Source organism: Catharus ustulatus, chromosome 3 (genome assembly GCF_009819885.2).
Source record: "Catharus ustulatus isolate bCatUst1 chromosome 3, bCatUst1.pri.v2, whole genome shotgun sequence".
NCBI classification, from domain to species: domain Eukaryota; kingdom Metazoa; phylum Chordata; class Aves; order Passeriformes; family Turdidae; genus Catharus; species Catharus ustulatus.
Genome location: NC_046223.1, coordinates 1371940 through 1387085, shown reverse-complemented (window position 1 = coordinate 1387085; position 15146 = coordinate 1371940). Strand labels below are relative to the sequence as shown.

At 42.8% G+C, this 15146-nt stretch overlaps 1 protein-coding gene across 2 annotated transcripts in view; it reads left to right on the top strand.

Moving 5' to 3' along the window:
- The window catches only part of EFEMP1 (EGF containing fibulin extracellular matrix protein 1), a 43700-nt gene that overhangs the window by 23406 nt on the left and 5148 nt on the right, over positions 1-15146 (top strand). For both annotated transcript variants that reach the window (XM_033056360.1, XM_033056359.1), the window contains 3 exons: positions 8354-8476; positions 11727-11846; positions 14024-14143. In XM_033056360.1, the coding sequence (XP_032912251.1) occupies positions 8354-8476; positions 11727-11846; positions 14024-14143 (363 nt within the window). The remainder of the gene's footprint in view (positions 1-8353; positions 8477-11726; positions 11847-14023; positions 14144-15146) is intronic.

Here is a 15146-nt window from a genome sequence, read left to right as displayed (position 1 = left end):
CTTTAATGAGCTTCAACTTCCTAATTAAAAACCACAGTGAGCTTTCAGGCCTTGATTTCCCCAATATTACAGGTTGTAGCAGTAATATTCTGTTCAGTCAAGCCTAGCTAAAGGAAAATGCTTATGAGGTTTCCAAGGAGAGAAATAAACAAAATGGAAATGAAGAGGGAACTTGGAACTTTTAAGTGTACATAATTAAGAAAAAAATACATCCTTCAGATAATTCTGGAAAGTATTAGGAGATATTCATAATTCATAAGCAGTTGTTTGGTTTTCTTTCAAGCAAGGGGGCAGATTTACATCAAACACTGACTAGCTTTTCCATTAACTTAAGTAAACAAACCAGTATGCTTCAAGTTAAGTGAACATCCCTTTTTTAAAAAACTTTTTTAATAACTGTGTGAATTAGAAATAAGAACAAGACATTTACTTTCAAATAGGAAATTAGCTTGCATGCTATTTCTTCATGTTAAAAATACTTTGGAACACTCACAAAAACAATGTTAAGCTGAATTTATGGAGATGTTCCATATCAGTTTTGAAGATGATATGCCAGATGTCGGGGAGAACTCTTTCATCTGCAATAATGGAATAGTTTAATCCACCCTTGTTGTTTTTGAGCACAGTCCAAGTGTATTGGTCATCATGGGTGGGTGATCCTCACTTGGGCAGGCATGAACCAAAAAGCACAAGTTGTTAGACCTCTAGAATAAAATCACAAGAAAGCAACAGCAGGAAATACTCTACTGAAAGTAAAAATAAGCTATTGCAAAATGCAAATCAAAAAGTTTACCATTATGACAACTCATGTTTTGAAGCACTCAGAGTCTCACAGATACACTGCTCTCAATTAGTGGATGGTACTGACTGCATTTATGGCTCCAGCAAAAATAAAACCAGTCATACTAATTTTAAATGGATCTAGAGCCATCAAAAGCATGGAATACTGACAGTTAATGTGGTCTTCTAAGTGTTCTTCCCTCTGAGAAACTTTAAACACAAAGACACATGATGGTCCATGTTCTTATTTTAACAATGCACATGGAAGGAACAGTGGGCAGAAAATCCTTTGGGGAATAGTTTGTGGCCCTAACACCATATCAGCCATACCACTCTCACTTGCAGTGATCCTTTTAATTGCTGTGTTACCTGACCAATGGTTTATGTGCCACAATCATTTAATTTGCTGTGGCTGGATAATGAGGTGTATCCATCTAATATCCTGTGTGCAATGCACCTCCCAGAGTGCTTGGGAAGGAGCATCTCACAGGGAGAGAAAGAGCAGGAGAAAGGAAGAAAGGCATTTCCAAACACATCAGTTCGAAGCTTCATTCATTTTTTTCTCCCTTCTGAGCTGCCTGCCGCTCAGAAGCACGTGGGAGATGTTCTAGTGCTGAAAGCTATGGCTCACTCCTTTACTGAGCTCTTCTGGGGGGTAAGTCCATCTGCTTTGGACAGCCCAGAGACAACAGATAATTGTGACAGAAAGCTGCAGGCAGGCTCACTTACAGCAGCCTGTTAACAGGAAGATCTTTTCCTGTACCTTCCTATTCCTGGAATCACCGTGCTTGGGTAACTTGCCCAAATCCACAGAGGTTGCTCACACTTTTGCAGTCCAAACACAAATTTCAATTTGCATTCAATTCTCTTTTTGCCCATTTGCCACATCAATACTTTGTTTCTCTTGTGCTATGCCATGACTTACAGGAGCAGTAAAGAGATGAACCCACAAGGAACTTGCTTTGGTGCACTTTCAAACTAGAGAGGGGAAACATTTCAGCACACCAAAGGAGTCGTGCCATTTTTCAGGAAAATCTCATTAATTTAAACATTCTACCTCACCTATTTGCTTAAAATGTAGGTCTTGGCTCTCCCATCTCCTTTTCCTGTGCAAACAAGTATTTGTGCAGGTTACCTTCTCTGGACTGTGAAAACTTGTTACCAGAGCAATCAGGCCAATACACCTCACATCAAAGGGCAAAGGAAAATGTAAAAGGGAAAAACCAGCAAAAAAAGGGGGAGGTTTTGGGCTGCTGCAGAGCTGTGCAGAATTAGAGAGAGTCCCTCATGACACCACTGGATAGGGACAGCACTCAGAGGGAAGCTCTCTGCACCAGCAGGTTTTGCCACTCCAGGAATGGGAAATGTCTCCAGATATTTCATCTCCTGCTGCCTCCTGCCCTGATGTTATGTAACAGATTTTGTGCTGGGCTCTACCATCACAAAGCACAAGCTCCCAACGCCAATGAGTTAAAAGCTGTCTGGGCACCCAGCCCAGCTGAAAAACATCGCAAATGTTGAAGGAAGTAGCAAGGGAAATAGAAAAGCCTTTGACAGAAATTGTTGATAGCTTGCTAAGGCTGGGGAGGGAACCAGGGAATTTGGAGGTTGCTAATGTTGTTCCTATGGGTAAGAAAGGATCAGGGAGGATCCAGGAAACGGCAAAGCAGTGAGCTTGGCTTCGGTTGCAAGAACAATCCAAGAAACATAAATAAGGGACAGAATACTTAATTTGGGCAAATGAAATAAGCCCATACTCATGGATGAAGGATTGAGGTATAATTTCTCCAGGTATGTTATCTTCAGGTGGCTCTTTCTGAAAGAGGCCAATCTAAAACCTCTTACAGACAGAATAAAAGCTCCTGAAGTGGGCAGAAAGGGAAAGTTCTGAGCCCTGAGGTTAAGTAAATTGTCAGTGATGCTGCAGCACCATGCAGATCACTGTGTGTCTGATATCAGACTGGCTGGTGCCACTGCTGACGTGGGAGCTCATGTTTGCTCTTCAGATGAATCCATTAGAAAAATACACCAAGGCACTTTCTGGCCTCACTCACACCGAGAACTCAAAAAATTTAAACCCATGAAGTCAAATATTTATGGTTTACATTCAAAACAAATTGAGAACAGGTTCACTGCAGTCCATGACAAGTGCAACACTGACATTGGTGGGACAAGCATGGATCTGGATTTCTGTGAACCATTCAGCTGTTCCACCAGTGCTCCTCAGTGGGGACAGGAATAAGAATTTCAATCCCATAAAATATTTTAAAAGTCTTCTTTTTTTTAATGTGGTGGAATACTAAGATTGCTATGGATCAGGACAGAGAAAAGCAACCTGGAAACATTTTTTTCTGGACAGAGGAGGATGCACACAGAGAGGAAGAAGATGCTGTAATACATTGCAATATTTTGAGAGCCAGTGAGCAGCAAGAAGCTGAACACTGCAGTCACAGGAGCAAGACACTTGAGGTAGTTAAGAAAACATTGCTCCAGCTCTGAGCACAGCACAGGTATGTGCTGGAAAGGAGAGAAAAGCTTCAAGTGGCTAAAATAAGATGAAGGTGGATGTGGATAGCAGTTTTTTCTCTAAAAGCCCCAGGCCCTGGTGAAGTGCATCTCCTGATTTTATGTGCTGTTGTAACTACACAAAGCAAATTGCAGAGATTAAGCTGTTGCATAAGTGAGCAGCATGAGTCAGGGGGTTTGGGAAAAGTGACTCACAGCAGGAAGGGAACAGAGCCAGGGTTGGAGCTCAGAAAGAGACACTAGCAAGAAAATGGTAAGGATCTAGATAAGAGCCTGAGAGAATGGAGTGCAGGAGAGAAGCAGAAAAACTGCCTCTAAAAGAGGGAGCCATACGTGAGGGTTAGGGAAAGCCATAGCTAAAAAGCAGGTCAGGCAAAATTTCTGTACACAACTGCTGGTTGAAATACAGAGCAGGCTGCCAAAGTCAGCAGCGGAGGGACAGAATTGTGTAAATCACTTCAAGAGGCAGTGCGGGCACATTTTTGGAAAATGAGGGAATCACTGGGTACAGCCATTAGTGAGACTTGTGGAATTAAAAGTATGAAATGCAAGTTGATTTATATTTTGAAGGAAGACAGAAGCAAGCTCTGCTGCCCTCCATGGTTCTCACTAAGGCTGGAGCACCCTGCAAGCCTCAGACACTCGCCTGTGCAACTCAGAGCATTCTCTTACCTTGCAGAGAGTTATGGATGGCTAAGTTTTCCAACAGGAACTCTCTAGAACAGCCCTGGAAATTGCTGCAGAAGCCAGTGTTTACATCAGGGTGACTCACTGGGGTCTGAAGGCCCTATTTAGCACAGCACAGTTCAGGACTTCCATCCACATTTCTGGAAGAGCAGTGGAGCTCACATGTCATTTAACTGAGACATGGAGTCCTTCATTGCTGTATTTCTGCCCCACTTCTCCTTAGACTCTGACCTTGACTTTAATTTAAGGATTTTAGACAGCAACTTGAGAGACACCCACACCACCCAAGCCATGCTGGGCACAGAAAGGTTCCACCAAGCAGAAGCCTGCAGGGAAAACAGAGTGAGATTAAAGACTCTGTCATGTCATGATGCTTAGTGGATCTGAATTCAAAGTGTTCAGAGAAGCTGAACTCTGTGCTTTGCAAATCCCCAACTTCAGAACTGTCACATCCTTATTATGGATGTAACACTTAGAGGCAACAGACAGAAATTGAAGTACTCAATCCAAACCCATTTTGCAAATACTTTTTCTACCCAAAGTACAAGTAAATCCCTTGCTAAGTTGGACTTTGAGTGGCCTACTGAAAGACTACATAATTACCTGAGTTCAGTTATTACAATGATCAAGACACAGAAGGTAACCCAGCTCCATTTTCAAGTAAGATTGATGTGCAAAAGGATTGTTAAAGATACCCAGACCATTTCAAAGGAACTTTCCACCCACACAGGATGTAACTGTCTGGGATAAAATCTGAGCAACATCATTGATCAGAGACAGAGTTTAGAACTAATCTATATTTCACAGGTTGCATGAATCAATAATCAAACACCATTCAGCTTTTTTAACTACCTGATACAAACTTACAGCCCTTGTTTATATGTAGTGAACAGCACAAGCTTTAGAAATGTTAACTGAGATGAGAAAATATAAAGAAAAAAATCAAAGAGCAGACTACTTTCATTACTAGTTATTGGTGTGATTTATATGGCTTACCTGGACAAACAACATCTAGAAATGAAATTTCAACAAAGCTGATGAGGAGTGATTTGGGAATGTTTTCTTATCAGGCAAGATATTTGCTTAAGGCAGAAGCCTGAGCTATGGAATGAGCTGCTGAGACAGTTCTGGAGATGAACTTTATCATGATGACACTAAATTTGGAAAAGAGGATGTAGAGGCAAGATGCTCAAGAATGAGCTTGTAAAAGCCCCATATTTTCTTTCTAGATCTGTTTCTTATACCGCACTCATCACTGTGGTATCTTGAGTGCTTTCCAGTAGTGCATTAAGCAACATGACAAACATCTGTCACATGTTTGTTCTCTCACCCTCTCCCCAGAGGGACAAGTGTGTGCAGTGGAGAGCCTTGTTTTAATTTTTTTAATTATTATAAATACACATGCACGTAACACATTATTAAACATTCATGCTGGAGAGGAAAGGTCAGATAAATTTATCTTGCTCTCAGGATTAGAGCTGGTGAACTCTGTGATGTTCCTGTATCACACCCTTGCCCCAGATTGCAGTGGCTTCTCAGAGACTAAATCATGGCCATGGGTGTCTGCACCAGGCAGAAACCAAGAGTCTGGATTCCCAATGTCTCATTTACTGATCACACTCAAGCCCAGGGATTGTGTCAAGAACATCAAATGGAATGAGGTGGCAGAATTTCTGTATAACTCCCATCTCGTTCCCATGTTTGATACAGACTAAAACCAGGATTTGATGGAACCTCAAAATCACTGTCAGGTCACTGAGAGGGCACTGTGAGAGTTGGGTAAATGTAGGAATCTCATGGATTGGAAATGTCTGATTTCACCTGGAAAAATAAGTCCGTATCATAATGGAATGAAGACCTGGGAGTGAATGATTCTCCTACAGGGGAGTCATAACTGGGAAAACGATCTGGAAACTTGAATTTGTCTACCTGCAGTTCTTCAGGGTCTGACCAACCTACCCACTCAAGAGCCACAACCACACAGTGGGGATCCCAAATCAGTTCCCAGCCCTCAGTGTGGGATGGTTCCATTTCCCATGGGCAGAGGAGTGCATTGGTAAATTAATAACTCTGCCTCTACCACCTCAGAGAGAAATGGAGCTGCTCTGCCACAAGCCAAGGAAACTCCAGTGCTGCTGCTGCTTCCTTCTGCTGAGTCCCACACCTCTGTTCCTGCAGTAACTCTCTGGACAGCCAGCAAACAGGCTATTTCTGTAATGGACAGTGATCTGGGTCACACTGAGTGCCAAGAGCTGCAGCCTCCTCTCTGGCCTCACTCACAGGCAGAGCTGCAGCATCACTGCCAACTCCACCAGTGCTCCTTCCCATACTCCACGAGGGCTGGGCTGCTGGGATTGCACCAGCACAATCCACGTTTGGCACTGCTTTCAGCACAGAAATCTTCACTGCCTTCTCACCCCTGTGTCAGTCACAACAGCAGGACACATCTGTAACTACTGCAACATTGGAGGTGGCAGCACTGAAACCTTGCCAGGTGCCTGTTGCTCCCCTCCTGCTGTATTTCCCTCAAACACAACCTTTGGGCCACCAGCCCTGCTCTACCAGCACTGATTTCCCTGCACAGCTGGGCATGGCAGCCTTACCACCCTTCCCTAGGGAAGGCAGGAGCTGCTCTCCTGCCCACTCTCACTTCCCACCTTTTACAAACCCATCAAAACTCTCCAAGGTTTCCAGATAGAGAGGCACCAAACAGGCAATAATTGGCAATAATTGTTTTCTGTCCAGCTGAACTTAGCACCAGGAACAGCCAAAGGCCATCATCATCATTTTAGCTAGAATGAATAATTTTAGCTAGAGTAGCTTATTATTCATTGCATTTTAACTAAAGGCAACTCATACATGAAGCTCCTAAAAATGAAACACTTTCTTCACTCCAGGAATGGAATTGTACAAGTATTTTATTTCCAGCTTTTGTAGGAACCAGGAGCACAAAGCTCACCAGGTCTCTGCAAACACTTGCCTTCAGCTGCCCCACGTTGGGGTGGCAGGAGGCAGCCAGCTGTAGTCCCCAGAAGTTTTCACACCTGGGAATGTGATTTTCAGTGCCAGGACACAGCAGTGAGCTCAGCAAATCCTGCACCAGCACAGCAGCCTCAGCCCTGGCACTGTGCAGAAATGCAAAGAGCAGCCTAGCATGAAAGGCCTTCAGCTTCCCTGTTGAATAAAGGGAAGATGTATGTAAAATATTTGGATATTTGGGGAAAGGGTAAACGTTGAGAATTAATTCAAACTGTTGATGGTTTATTTTTTATTGAATCTTGTGGTCGAAATTGTTTTCATTTGTTATGAGAAAGAATCCATCATTTTTTCCAAAGCACCACCCAGAATCTGCCACTGGTGATGTTCTAACATCCCCAGTGCCTATACAAATAGAGAGGTCAGCTGAGATTTGTAAACTAGAGATCATAAGTTCTAAGGAATTTGTTTATTCAGCCTAGAGTCTCCAAATTGTGTACCATGCCAAAATTAAAAAGTCATCTCACTGTACTGTGTCATGTTACAATAAAAAGCTCTCCAACGTTTTGGATGTTCAGATGAGAAAGCAAATTGTAATTCATTTGTCAGCACATGCAGTTTAATTATAATTAAGTACCTCCAGCAGCCATAATGAGCAGGCAGAATGAAAATGCTGTTTTTATACTTGTATAAACCTGCACTGAGTGCAAACTAAAAGCTGCCTGAATTACTCTGAAAAGTATCGGGCTAGAACTTGCAGCTTTAGCTGTACTGTGCTAACACAAACATACATAAACTGTTTCCAGAGACTTGAACAGATTGACTGAATTAGGGGAATTTTCATGGGAATGACAAGAGGCAGATCTCTTCCTGATGAGAAGGCCACCACATACCAAGCTCTGAATCCTTTTCCAAAGCATGGAGCACGGGAACCATGCAAGAGATCAGCAGAGTCCTTTTAGTACCAGCAAAACAACATATTTCTAAGTCCTCTCCTTCTTGAGAAAGAGCTGAACTACATTTGCTGAAATTTTCTGGAGTAATTCAGCATGAAACATCCAACCAGCGTGGGAAAAAACCACCAAAGCAAAACAAACCAGGCAAACCATTCAAATATGATGAAGCTGCAAGAGGTTTACAGAAAATTCTAGACTGACAAGTACAAAATATTAATGGTATTTAACAAACAAGTGTTTAAAATAACTATATCTGAAAATGTCTATGAGACATGATAGATTTCTGATGGGGGGACATCTTGGGAGTGCATTTGAACTTTTCTGCCTGCACTTAGAGGTAGCTTGAAGATGTGTAAAGCACTCCCACAGGCTGAATACTTGAAGCACATGTAATGACTAATATTGCACTTGTTTTCTTTTCTATAAAGACATAGATGAATGTGCAACTGGAGCCCACAATTGTAGAGCTGACCAAGTGTGTGTCAATTTAAGAGGGTCCTTCAGCTGCCAGTGCCCTCCAGGCTACCAGAAGCGAGGGGAGCAGTGTGTTGGTGAGTGCTGCTTTCCATTCTTGTTTTTCCTTCATTATCTACACTTGCTGGCCACAAAGCAGATGGGTATGTGTGCTGGGGAACAGCTGTCTCCCTTTGGAATGCCATGCAATAGTCACTTTACCACAGCAATTCATCACTAAAACATGGCACGAGGACTATTTTAAGGATCATCAACACTTGGAGTTCACAAGCTGAGTTTTGCTAATAGTTCCCATTGTGTGACTGTTTGTCTTGGGGCATTGCCCAGCGTCCCAGATATTGCCAGGATGGCAGCAGAGCACATCTTTCCCCTGAGATCCAGGTCCATGGGACACAGCACTCCCTCCCCAGCCCTGCTCCAGGACTCAGCTGCATGAGCACAAATGAGAGAAGGAAACTCTGGAAGCAGGTACAGGAGAGCTGCAGCCTCTCAAGCCCACCAGGCTTTATTCTCCGTGCCAAGATAGCTGCTGGCACCTTTGGGAGCCATGCAAATACAGCATGGAATTAAATCCACACTGCATATCCCTCCTACCCCATCCTCAGGTGGGGACACCATGCCAAAGTGCCACCACCCTGTTCCTTCAGCCTGCATTTCACACCTCTTTAATCACCATTCCAATGGACAAATTGCTTCTAGAGGCACTCCAGCTTTAAGCCTTGGGTTTGTCAGATAATAAAAACAGCCCTGAAGGGAGTCACATCTAGACATCAGGAGGTGACAGCCAAGACAGCCTCTAAGACACAGCACCAGTTTTATGTAATTTAGGAGAAAAGGTTTGGGGTTGGGTGTTTTCCCCAACAGAACTCAAGCTTTTCCTCTTTCAGGGATCCTGCATTTCAAGGTGTATAAAAATGCTACAATTCTTACTCTTAATCTCTTCAACAAGCCTTGCTAAGGCCATAGGTAAGAAACTGAGGAGATTTTAGAACACACCTAGAATAAGTTGAACTTCTGGGCATGGCTCTTTCTCCAGGATTCCAATCCAAGGGCTGTAGAAACTAACCCAAAAATTCTTCTCTCTTTGCTAAGAGATGTAGATCAGGCCCTGAACTGTCAAACTTGGTGTAAACACAGGTGTATCTGATTTTTCTCAGTTCTCTGTGCAGGAGTAGGATGACTAATTTGGAATGCAGGTAGAGAAATAGTTTTGGAAGGTCATGGGTTTGTTTTTTGTAATATCTGGGGTTTATTTGGATGTTTTATATAGCAGGTAAATGATATCACTGCCATGCAACAGCATTTCTGATATCAATACCCATGGTCCTAAATCAAAGTCTCACTGAAAACAGAACTGAGAATAAATGAGAGTCATAGACCCTTATAGCTAAATATGAACACATTTATGCATCTAAATCCACCCATGGAGATGTGTGGAAAGGGAAATTTCCCTTCTCCTATTTAGGTCAAAACCAAGAATAACACCTGTGTTACATATTACACACTGACCTAAATTACAAGTACATCCCAACAGTTAGTACTGTCAGCATTTCAGAATAAAGCCTGTCTTTGGGGATTTTATAACAGCTTAGCCAGAAAATGTTCTTGGGGCCAGATCTTGATAGAGGTTCTCCATATGGGAGGAAATGTTTCTCAAATTTGAAAGAAATTTTTCCAGACTATTTTGGCTTGAAGGTAAAGGAAAAAAAAAAAGGACATTTTTAACAATTGGTTGATTTTAATCTAAATTCACTAACAATTTCTGACTTTCTAATTTTTTTTTATTTGCCTGTTCACATATTGCCAAATGAGTTTTTTTCTGAAATGCATGACTACAGAGAGAATGAATTGTTTTCCAGCATCCCTTCAAACAGATTTGGCCCAATTGATCAGATGAATCTCAGCCCTTAGATCTGCCCAGAGCTGATGTGCCTAATCCCACAAGGAAAATTCCCAGTGAATAAGAGCCAGATCCTGAAAGCATTTATGTGTATAAATGTACTAAAGCATTGCTCATATGGATAATCCTATTTTTTTAAAGTTGCTTATAAGAGCTTAGTCCTGTAAAAGTCAAGGATGGAAATCTACTGTGTCTCCTTAATTTATTCCATTTCCACTTCCAAATTTCTCTCTGCAACAAGAATTACAGTGACAATTGCTACTGTATGGATAGCCAGGAATTTTCCAGCATAAGCCTTTTCATTCAGAATCATCCAAAACACTCCACTAATTTTGACAAAGAAAGGGTTAACTTCTAAAGATTATTTTTTCACTTGATATTAAAACAAACACTTTCCTCATTATAAAAAAAAAAAGTCTTGGCCTCTTTTTAAACACATCTATGGTGGAAACAGCTGGAGGTAGGAAACTCAAGATCTGGCATGGATGTGGGAAGTGCCTTTCTTTGTTCCAGTGAATACTGGTGTGATTTGTGAGAGTGTTGATCCTTTGAAATGTCCCATTGTGTACAAGCCTGGAGCACGGCCGTGGATTTCTTCACCAAGCTCCAGCAGGCCACGGCTCAAAGCAGCCACTGCACTCACACACACACAAAAAATGGAATAATAAAACATGTTTTCCAGGCAAAAGCAGAGCCACTCTCTCCTCCAGAACGCAGGGAAGCCTTTTTAAACGCAGAGGGGTGAGGGAATGGGGTGGTGCAGGTTTGAGGTGCGAGCCCTGCTCTGATGCACAGCAGGAATGCTGACTCTGGAAAAGCACACTGCTCCACCTCAAAAGCAGGGCTGGCCTGCAAGGAGAGGCTGCAAAAGGCTCTCAGGGATGCACACACAGGTGTGGGGTATCCAGGACAGGCACCAGGGGAATGGGAGCTGCCTAGGGAGCAAGGCAGGGCCTGGGGATCCCTGTGGAAGCACAGCCACCTGTTTCCTTTCCAGGCCATTAATTCTCCATCCTTGCCATTCCCCTGGACCTGCACAGAAAATCTGGACTGTTCCTAATGGTGCTGAAAAGATTTAGGACGTGCCAGGAGTGCTGCATGCGAGTTTTTGGGAAAGTGAGCTCCAAGCCACATTGACTGTGTTGGTCAGCACCGGGTCTGGCCCTGAGGGACCAGGGAAAGCTGAACAAAACAGAGTTTTACCTGTATAAAATAAACCAGCCCAAGCACGGCTGAGTCAATACAATAAAGTGGAATGCACGGTGAGGAGTTGTTACAAAACACAGCAAAGTTAAAGCATATCTCGAAACACCCACGGAAGCAGTCCTGCTGCTTTAATCAAGCCTAATGAATTAGCCGGGGCAGGAGGAGCAGCAGGGGAGCGCTGCGCTCCCGGCTGAGCTAACCCGTGTTTTTTGGTGCCGCAGACATCGACGAGTGCACGCTGCCCCCGTACTGCCACCACCGCTGCGTCAACACGCCCGGCTCCTACTACTGCCAGTGCAACGCCGGCTTCCAGCTGGCATCCAACAACCACACGTGCGTGGGTAAGGACGGCTCTGAGCCCCCGGGCACACACACACCCCCTGCCATGCACAGACTGAATGAAAGCGGCAGCAAACTCAGCACTCTGCTCTGAGAGGCTCCTCAGTCAGCCCAGAATTACAGGAGGGATGGAGAAAAATTTAGAGCTTTCTTCAACGCCTGTTATTTTATTCTAAGGAATATCCAAGTCTTATATTCAGTATTTCATCCTAGACTTAAATATTCTTGCAGTTCTGCTTTATTATTACATGCTATTATATTTATTATTATTATTATGCTTTCCTGTTATGATTCCCCATTTACACTGCAAAAGCCAGAACTGAGAATTAAGGCAATCAATACCATACCTCTGCAATTAAGGGTAATTAGCCTCAGCACATGGTAAAGAAAGTCTTTAGAAAGGTCATATTTGAATGTCCAGAAGTTAAAAATGGAAACAAAGGTCACTATGAGTGACCTTTCAGTTGTGATGTTGCCCTCAGAAATAAAACACTAAGGGAAGCTTAATAAAACTAAGACTGATGTCAAATTTAAAATCATAACATCTGTTCTAAAAGATGAGAGTAACAACATAATAGTTATTTATTAACAATAAATTAGAGCAATAATTATGAGAGCAATAATAAAATAAAACTCTGCAAGCACAGAGAACAGCTATAAAATCAAGTAGTGATGGAGATGATCAGTTCTTTATAGATATCATTTGTGCATATAAAATCTATATTGTACACACAGAAAAATCAGGCTGGGTTTTCCAGTTTCCACCATCCCTTCCAAGCACTGCCAAACATCAGCACAGCTCTGAAGTGAGACAGGAATTGCTTGGTTCTCACCAAATCATGGGGATTTTGAAATTGCCTGTGGACCCAACAGAGCCACATGACAAAAGTCACTTATTTGTCCCTTGCCATGGCTCAGATGGAAGGTGGATCCTTCCAGCACTTCAAACATCCTTTCCCTGGCTTTCCAGCCTCATCATGCACATTTCTACCAGGTGAAGGGGAGGAAAGCTTAGGGAGAAGATGCAGAAATGAATAATTGCTGCATCAAGACAAACTCTCACATCTGCCACAGCCACACTTGACAGCTGCAGCCATTACATTTGTGTCACAACTTCTGCCTGGATTGAAAATGGGTCAATATTTCTTGGAAAACAAACAGAACTGGGGCTTTGGCCACCTAATTTATTCCTCCTGGTAGTATTGGAGGAGGAATGATGTACATCCTTTGCACTGCTGCCAGAAATGAACTCAGAGGAAGAGAAAGACTTTGTGATGAGTTTTCCCCTATTATCATTCATTTTCAGGACCAGGAGGGTTCATTATGCAGAGAATTCATTGGTTTCATTTTTCTGAGGGCCTCATCTTTGTCAGTTCTTAGGTGTATCTGTAAATTTACAGTGTTGCTGACATTTATAAGCCATGAACTCAAAAGTTCTTTTCCCAAGCACAGCTCTCTAGTCATGGAGATATCTGATAAACACAAACATGAATAGAAAACACTCAGGAGGGAAATACAAGGGAAAACACTAAAATCTACAGACTGACAGCAGCAGCAGTTAATCAACAATCTGTGCCAAACAAGGGCTATAGATTCCAGAGGTGATTAGACTTATATAAACTTGCCATTAAAAATTGCTTCTCTTCTCATACCAGCATCCTCTAAATGTTCTTGGGATGGGCAACAGCATGGAAAATGTAGCACAGAAAAATACCTTCCCCCAATATGGTCTAGAGCTCTGCAGAACTCTACTGGCCTCAAAGGCTCATGTTATAATTGCAATGGAATTTAAAAGAACAAATTTTCAGAGTAATAAATAGCTCAAATAAATCTTAACCACTGCATGCTGAGAGGCCTTATCAGTATGTGTTCCTTATATCAATTATTTATAGAGACTTGGCATTTCATACCTGAAAAAAAAGGGCTGGAATGTGGTGTTTAATAGCCACATTAAACATTTTTGGGAGAATTCATCACACGTTAGAATAACTCTCATTCCTGGAAAAATACTGGTTTTTACATGGAATGTAAAGCACAGATCTAACACTGCTCCAGTGACTGCAGCTCTGCATTGACAGAGCCAAGTGAGCTTCTGCTGAGCAACAGGCCCAGCCTAAGGACTAATCCACCAAGCCTAATTACCACCTACACAAGATAAATATCTAATTTCTCCTTTCAGACATAAACGAATGTGATGCCAACAACCCATGTGCACAGCAGTGCTACAATATCCTGGGTTCTTTCATCTGCCAGTGCAATCCAGGCTTTGAGCTAAGCAGTGACAGAATCAACTGTGAAGGTGAGACTTGGTTTTTGTCCTTTTTGTTTGTTTGGTTTTGTTTCCCCAGAAGCCTTTCTGTGAGCTAAGGGACAGAATTGAAGTGGAGACACTCTGAGGGTAGAGTTTGTAGCCAAAAGCCATAAGATATTTATTTTTTATGGTACAAAGAGGGCTAATTCACACCTGAGTAGCTGCTTTCAGCTACAGGTAGGAATGGGTCTCTCTACAGCAAGTGCAAAACAGGACAGAGGTTGCACTTCAGATCCCAAGTGGGAAAAAAGATTTTCTGAACCCTGATTGCACAAACTCCCCGGAATTGTGGGTGGTCTAACACTGATGACCATTAAATGAATTGAAAAGGAATGCACATTAAAAACAAGGGCAATTCTGGGTGTTGTTAGGCTCCTCTGGAAACAAAACCTCCAATTCCTGATTTTAAGGGAGCACAAGTGTGCTTTTGAGGTGCTTTGCAGCCTGCATACACAAACAGCATGTCTGCTGATGATTACACAGGCAACACTTGATTTCCTCTGCCTCAGGCTCCACAGGGGTGCCCTAATCTCCTTTCTACCAGCCTTGGATCCAGACAGGTCCCTGCTCCAGCACTGCCCTCCCCAAGGAGCTGGAAGAGCTCTTACAGATGCTCCCTCTGCTAAGCCAAGCTGCTTAAACTAATCCTATTTGAACAGGACAGGGAACAGCAAGTATGCAGCCTCCAAGGACAGCCCTGAGCCCAGCCCAAGAGCTGGGCTCAGCTCAGAGCTAGGAGGAGGGAGCTCTGTGCTTTCCTCCTCTTGATGGGTTTAAATTCATCTCCTGTTGGTGGCATACACTGTCCAGCTCTGTTTCACACCTCACAGGGACTGATGGATACACAAGAATAAAAAAAAGCAGGAGAATGGTATCCACTGATTATTATGAGAAGGCAAAAAAAGACCTTTCCCTCTTTCCCAGAGAGCTACTCCACAAGTGTAGGGCACAAGTACAAAGGCAACATTTTTGCCTTAATAACTAATCTCAC